This window comes from Pinus tabuliformis, chromosome J (assembly GCF_031772625.1).
Source record: "Pinus tabuliformis cultivar Carrire ecotype Pingquan chromosome J, CPIR1, whole genome shotgun sequence".
Classification (NCBI taxonomy): Eukaryota; Viridiplantae; Streptophyta; class Pinopsida; order Pinales; family Pinaceae; genus Pinus; species Pinus tabuliformis.
In genome coordinates this window covers 206,634,040-206,641,955 of record NC_142295.1, presented here as the reverse complement: position 1 = coordinate 206,641,955, position 7,916 = coordinate 206,634,040, and the positions used below count along the sequence as shown (strand labels likewise).

Below are 7,916 nucleotides of genomic sequence, written 5' to 3'. Positions count from 1 at the left end.
CAACCCATAGTTTTTTCCATGGTATTCTTTTCAAATGTAGCCTATTTAAAGGCTAATAATTAAACCAACCTAGATCCATTTTAACGTCAAAGAGGGATTAGATACCTTTTGGCCCTTAGTAAATCCAAAGTAGGATGAATCTATATTGATCCTTATAAAACTATAAATATATCATAATAATTTTTCATAAACTCTTTATTAAATAAAAGAAATCTTAAAAAACTAACAATAATCCAGATAGAAAATAATTGTGTTTAACTATTTTAAATATAAATGGTTTGAACTTAATAATTAATAGCATGTTGGATGTATATAAAAAAATTAAAAAAAAATTGAATATTTGACAGAGATATGTCAAAACCAAGTTGTACAGCATACTAACTGTGAATGTGAATGGGATTAAAAATCATATTTTGAAGTCGTAGCTTGTGAAGCAATGTTCTTCTGACCTCAACCTAGTACAGGAGAATCAGTTGTTTCAGAGCATGGAAAGTATAATACAAATTACTTATGGATTGATGAGTACAATAATAAGAAAACTCATGGCAGAAATCTTGGTGCACACGTTGACAACTTTCAATTATCGAAGTCGACAAAATCTGAGTTGTAAAAGAATTGCGTGCATTGGTTGGAATGGCGGCCATACATTTCAATATTGCAAATCTTGACAATATGTCGGTAGGAAGCCGTGAGATGACGGATTTTGTATAAGCTGTCGAACGATGGAATGTGTGTTATATATATCACGGATTATATCATCAGTCTGTCTGTCTGTCTGTTGACTTGAAGCACCAAAATGGGCAAGGCATTTGCAGCCTTTGGCATCAGCGTGATTTATATGGTATGTGTTTTGTGTGTAAGGAGTGTTGCTGGCAATGGAAGTGAAGGGGGAGCTGCTGTTACTTTTTTCTCTAAGTTGGCTAGCAGTGGACCAGTGAGTAGGGAATCAATTGTTTGCCTCAACAGAAAGGGCAACTGCGCTTTCCCAAAGAAATTACAGTGCCCACTAGAGTGCCCTCAGCGCAAACCTAAAGATGAAAAAACCAAGGCCTGTTTTGCAGACTGTGGTCCTAAGTGTGAAACTTCTTGCAAAGGTAAGTAACTACTACACATCCATTTTACCTCATATCTATTAAGCATTAAAATGAGGTTATTCTACTGTCAGCATATGCCTATTCCTCTTTCATCCCAGTACACCTCCTTTTTCTCTTGATGAAATGAGTAACCTATGGAGTTTCTGTCTTTCAATATTTAAATATATATATATATATATATTCTCACACATGTCACAGCTTAATGTCATCCTTTCACCTAGGCAGCTCAACTTGAGAATAGCATAGGTAAAGCAGATGCCTTGTGAGCTTTTTCTTTTCCTAGAAAAGGAATCAGTCTTTTTTCTTTCCGTTGAGGGTGAGTGAGGTTGTTGGTACTAGGCCAGTTCACAAGTATACTTTGTGTTCAATACAGCAATATTTATTAGGCACAAAATCATTACAACAGTGATTTCATATTACTAGCGAGCTCAGCATGTCACTAAGAAAAAATTGAACCTAGATGGAGAAGATAACCGCCATTCCACTCTACTACCCGAGATAACTCAATTGACAAATGCCATTACACTCTACTGCCCGAGATAACTCAATTGACATATGCCTCATGAGCTGCACTGAATTTTTTGGATTTCTTACTTGAACTTGCTGGTTTTTAAACGTCTTCCTTGAACGAGCTGTGCAAAAGGTCTGTTATCCGGGATCTGTACTAATATAGAAGCAGAGTTGAGCAATTAGAGGAGTATCTATGCTTTCAAAATTACCCAAAACTCTCACAAAGACAACTCCGACTGCCACCGACCTAGACTGTTTCATTTATTCTGTGATATGCCTCTCCTGTAAACTTTCATATTTCTTTTGAGTACTAAGTAATTATGAAACAACGCGGCAACTGCTGTCAGGAACGGTGGTGGGGAAGCAGTAGAAAAGATGGATTGAAATATTCAACGCCCACGTAGGTCATTACCTTGAGTATTGGGCTCTTTGAAAGCCGAAAACTAAGCCAGCCTTAGTTGCTGCTACTAATAGCCGTGTGCAACCTGCCCTTTTATTTTGTCCGAGGCCGATAAGGCAATTTGGTGTATACTTGTGTATATATACCTCAGCTCAAATATAATTTAGTGTCAACCAGTTCCCTCGTTTGCATAAGTTTGTTAGCGTTCTATAAGGTGATGTGACAGTCAAATGTTTTTGCGATAATTGGGGTATTGCATCCTTCTTTGATTATTGGTGTGTTTCTTCGCGCATCCCCTTGGTTTTGTATTTGAGTGGAGAGAAGTGAGGTGCCATACGGCTCAAGTAGGAATATCGTTTTAGTGTTGCATATATCCATATTAAACCCAATATTGAGCAGACCTCAGAGTTTTTGATATCAGAAGTTAAGACGAAACCATATTTTATACTCAATTGATCTAGTTGTTAGTAACTTAGTTGTTTGATGGCTTTAATGAAAATTCAATCCACCAGTTTCCCTGATGGCCTTTTCCTGTTCACTAAACTGCTAAACATTCATTCTAACAATCATCCTAGGGAGTGATTAGGAGAGTGCACTTAGACACTTGTTGTAGCAGTTACAATTAGGAGAGTATCCTCATGTGCTGGCAGCCAAACTTATAGCAGTGACAATGCATTAGAGGCCATTGCAAACCTTTCAAGGCACAGTGAAAATGGGTTTTCTGTAAGCATTGAGTTATATTCTCCGATGCTGTCAATTCCCTGAATGAATGGTATCTCTTTTCTCCCTTACAAGCGTTTTCCTTTGAAACCTGAGTTCCCCATATCAGCATCATAATACGAGATAGATCTCTACACAATTATTCCGCTGAGAATGTTATTGATGTCCACGTGAATTTTTTTTAGAGGCAGTTTAACTGAGAATTTTGATGTTCACATGACTTTTTTGGGGGCATTCTGGAAGGTTCAGTTCAATTCAACCAGTTCATTGCCACCAAAAACTGTTTAAACAAAAACAATTGAAAGTTCAAAAATATCTGCAAACAAGCCTAAATCCTTGTTGACATGAGTGGATATCTTGTAGCACGATTGATTGTTTTTGCAAGCGCAGTGTGGTAGAGATGTGGTAATGTAATGTCTTTTAAGTTACGGGTGATTTTTGAGTTCCAGGGTTATGAGAACCCAAGGTATTGACCTAAGTTATTCAGATGGAATGTAGCCTATTTAAAGTGGGAAATTAAACCAGTATAGATTCATGTTAACTCGATCTACCAAGCACCCAAAAGAACAAATCTCTTCAGATGCAAACCTCTTTTAGAGTGTAAAGAGATTTGATCCCTCTAAAAACTTAATAATTCCAGAATTAAAATAAATCAAAGCCAATTATTTTCACATTTACTGAAATTCATATATGACAATTTGCTTTTCTGATTAACTAGCCCTGCCTGCTTTTCTAATTAATTAGCCCAGGCCATACCTGTGACAACTTGCTTTTGAGATTAAATAAGCCCAAACCCATAGCCCATTTGTGCGAGCTTCAGATGGATTACATGATATCGCAATTTTAAGGGCCAAATGCTAATATATGCTAGCCGATTAGACGTACGTTTTTATCGGGTCAGATTTTCAAATGGTACGATTTGCACAAATATCTAATAGGTGAAGATATTAAATCTTGAGACCTAGATGATTTGGGTATTTCGAGTTCAGATGATTTGGGTTCCATCGATAACCCCAATCTCACCCAACCAAATGCATTTGGCTTTTTTATTTCATTGGCATAGATTTATCACAACCCTATATTTATTAACCATGGAAAGGAATAAGAGAAACTCCAGGTTCAAAGCTATGAAAACTTACTCAGGTCTCATTTCTTTTTCGTTCAATGAAGAGAATTTGCATATCAACATTGTGCAAAATTTACAACACTGAGCTACCATGTTCTGGACTTTTAGTCTAGACCTTGGATCCCAGATGAAAAAAGAGAGCATACTGATCCAACCATGCAATTTGCTCAGCTTATAAGGATCATATAAGGGGTTGACATCAGCCCGTCAGCTGGATATATCCTGTATATATTTACGCGGCCAAATTCAAAATCTTAAAGGATCCACATCCTGAAACCAACACTGATATATACGTCAAGATTAATATACCTAAACAGAACTAAGTATAAGCCAGTGTCTACCTGACTGATGCATACAATTTCTTTTGTCAAATGGTTGATAGTTTTTTAAATGTTTAATTCCGCTGATTGGATTCTCTTCGCGGTTCCAATCGTGCTGTATGTTTTTGGTTTATCGGCTTGAACGGATTAGAGAAGGTATTCTAATCTGACGCTCTTATTCCCTTGAAATTTAGAAGCTTGGTGGGAATCCCTTCACGCAGTACCAAACATACATATATTTTTTAAAATAATTTCACTCTGCCCACACAGGGGAAGTAGATCAGTTAGTTTGCATGGGCTTTATTCTCGGCCAAGTCACAGGGTCAAATTTTATGGGAGACATTGAGTTGAGAATAGAAACCACTTTAAGGGAATTTGAACTTCCCACTAGGATTAGCCTGGCCCAAAAAAATTCACCCGACCCTTCCACACTAAGCTTTTTGGATTAACTAGCTCATACTCATGACATTTTGCCTTCCAGATTAGACATCCCAAATCCGTAACCCATTTGTATGGATTTCAGATACGTGAGATCATATGGCAATTTTAATATCCAAATTCAATTACTGGCATATTAGGCATGCCTGAATCAGATCTTCAAATGGAACTCGGTGCACAGATATTTAATAGGCTAAGAGGCCTGTGTGAGGATCTTTTTTTCTTGGCCTTTACATAGTGTCTTTTGAATAAATAATTTCACCTTATATTTATACTCTTAATTCAGACACAGCTTCTGATATTTTCGGACCAAATAATCCAAACCCATAACTCATTTTAAATTTTACCTGAAGTTAACCCAAAGCCATAACTCATTGTGTAATTTCAAATAATGGCAATTTTAATGACCCAATGTCAAGATTCACTGACATGTTAGGCACAAGGGTAAAATATGGCAATTTTAATGACCAAATGTCAATATACACTGACATGTTAGGCATACCAAATGCTCAGGTCAAATTTTCAAATGGTTCTGGGTACCCCCATCCTCTCACTCTTAAATTTTTCGGATTAACTAACCCATACCCCACATAACCATCACCCACAACCCATTTGTGTAAACTTCATATCACTGAAATATTAGGGCTATTTTATGTCCAAAATTCAAATGTCAACATGTATTTGCATATTGGGCATGCCTCTTGCTCAGGCTAGATTTTCAAATGGGTGCAGGGGCATAAATTTCTATTAAGCTTAGATATGAAAAACCTGATAAGTGGATTTGGGTTATAAAATTGATCAGAGAATATATATATTTATTTATTTATTATTTACTTATTTATTATGGTTTTAAAAATATTTTTTTGTTTCACTATCTTCTAGATTTTTAGACTTCCTGAGAAACCCAAAACTCAAAGGAAGATTTCACAACCATTCAATTTACACCCATGGAGGCCAGTGACATTGGGTTTCATGTCAAATTAAGCTGTCGTTAGCACCATACATGCTTGGATTTATTTGGGTACATATTATATTATATGTACCACCATCACTCATGCAGAGTTGGTATTAAAAAGTAAATTAATCTCGCAATAAATGAACCTCCTTTAACAACAAATCTGATCAAAATTCAACGAAAATTTTATGTTTATTGATCCAAAATCTGGGCATGCTTTGCTCAAATCTGAAAGAACCCCAATCATTAAAATTCAGTATCAATACAAACTTAGTTTAGCTAACACCAAATTCCTACAACTAAACTGAAGTTTGTACAAGCTGGTACTATGCCTGCCACCAAAATCTATAAACATGGGCTTTACACTCTTCATAACTTTTTGCACTGCCCTTAAATCAGGGAAACTGAATTTCAATTATAGAATTGCAAGGCTGATTTTCATATTAAGGAAACTGATATAATTGTGTTCCAATTATGCAGTTCGCGTGCGGGGTTGCAATGGCTATGGATCCATATGCTACGACCCCCGCTTCGTGGGAGGCGACGGGGTCATGTTCTACTTTCACGGCGCCAGGGACGACAACTTCTGCCTCGTCTCCGACACCAACCTCCATATAAACGCCCACATGATCGGCACCCGCCCGCCAGGCCGGAAGCGCGACTTCACCTGGCTACAGACGCTCGGAATCCTCTTCTCCTCGCACAAATTAACTGTGGGCGCCACCAGCAACGTCCCGGCCTGGAACGACGCCGTGGACCACCTGAATTTCACCTTCGATGGCCGGGCCTTTGCAATCCCAGAGAACCACGAGGCCCTCTGGGCTTCCCCCGATGGGGCTGTCACGATCGAACGGACTGCTCGGAGAAACAGCGCCATGGTCAGGCTGAAGGGCACCGCCGAGATATCGGTGCGGGTGGTGCCCATCACGCCGCAGGAGGACCGGGTCCACAATTACCAGTTGCCACCCGACGACTGCTTCGCCCATCTTGATTTGCGATTCGACTTTTTGGATCTCTCGGACATTGTCGATGGCGTCCTTGGGCAGACCTACAGGCCGAATTTTGTTAATCCTGTCAAGAGGGGAGTCCCCATGCCCGTAATGGGAGGAGAAGACAGGTACAGGACTTCGTCTTTGCTCTCCACAGATTGCCGATCCTGCACTGCCTTTGGCTCCCACAGAATCAGTAATAATAAGAATCGAGGTGCTGCCCTGAAAATGCCTGCTTCTACATGCAGTGGAAACTTCGAAAGTCAGGGAGGCATAGTCTGCAGGAAATGAAAAAAGTAGAATGCAATAAATATATATATAGAGGCCATGCACAAGTAGTAGGAAAATTTCACCTCTGTGCCATGCTAGAATGTCTTTGTATGTTTCTACTTTGTAAAACAATAACAGAGTGGGTCTGATTTATCAGGCACCTTTTAGGTTAATCATGCACCTTTTAGGTTTGCATGTGTATTTTGAAGATGTGATAGATTCAATATTAAGATGGATCTAAGTTGGTTAATAAAATGTTTTTTTATGTTTATTTTGTAAAATAATGGCAAAGTGGATTTGACTTATCATGCACCCTCTAGGTTTGCATCTGCATGGAGAAGATTTGATAGATCCAAAGTTAAGATGGATAAAGATTTGATAGATCCAAAGTTAAGATGGATATTAGCTAATTAATATTTTGTGGTCGAAGTACTTGTTATGTTTACTTTGTAAAACAATGACAAAGTGGGTTTGACTTATCATGCACCTTCCAAGTCTGCATCTGCATAGAGAAGATTTGATAGATCCAAAATTAAGATAGATATTAGCTAATTAATAATTTGTGGTTGAAGTATATGAGGATGACTAAGGTTCAATCTTAATCGTCTATTTCCAAAAAACTGCATCCAAGCATCTTTGTTTGCAGGCTAGGCCCAAATGTTTCTACTTTAAAAAGTTGATCATTATTAACTAGTATGTGTACGTAGAAATACTGGACAAGAATTTTTATTGCCACAAAACCGCCTCCAAGCAGCTTTTTTTGCAGGCTAAGCCGAAATGGTTCTACCTTAAAAAAGGTCATCGTTACTTGTATGTGTACTTCGAAATAATGGACAAGAATATCTACTGAAATTAAACTGTGTCTAAACAGTTTCGCTTTCAGGCTAAGCCTAAATATTTCAACTTTTAAAAAAGGATCATTGTTAACTTGTATGTGTACTTACAAATAATGAACCAGAATTTCTATTTCCATTTCCAAGAAGCTTTGTTTGCAGGCTAAGCCCAAATGTTTCTACTAAAAAATTGATCATTGTTCACCTGTATATGTACTTACAAATAATGGACAAGAATTTTTATTTCCGTTTCCAAGCAGC

The 7,916-nt window shown here is 37.8% G+C and overlaps 1 protein-coding gene across 1 annotated transcript; it reads left to right on the top strand.

The window, feature by feature from the left end:
- The first annotated feature begins 507 nt into the window (after positions 1 to 507).
- Positions 508 to 7,106, top strand: LOC149226408 (uncharacterized). The gene is made up of 2 exons (XM_089377482.1): positions 508 to 1,094; positions 6,044 to 7,106. The coding sequence occupies exons 1-2, from the start codon at positions 797 to 799 to the stop codon at positions 6,841 to 6,843; spliced, it is 1,098 nt and encodes a 365-aa protein (XP_089233608.1). The 5' UTR covers positions 508 to 796; the 3' UTR covers positions 6,844 to 7,106.
- Positions 7,107 to 7,916: the final 810 nt, after the last annotated feature.

Coding starts and splice junctions, on each gene's coding strand:
- LOC149226408 (XM_089377482.1), top strand. CDS start 797: ATGGGCAAGGCATTTGCAGCCTTTGGCATCAGCGTGATTTATATGGTA. Junction 1,095..6,043: donor GTGTGAAACTTCTTGCAAAG/GTAAGTAACTAC, acceptor CCAATTATGCAG/TTCGCGTGCGGGGTTGCAAT.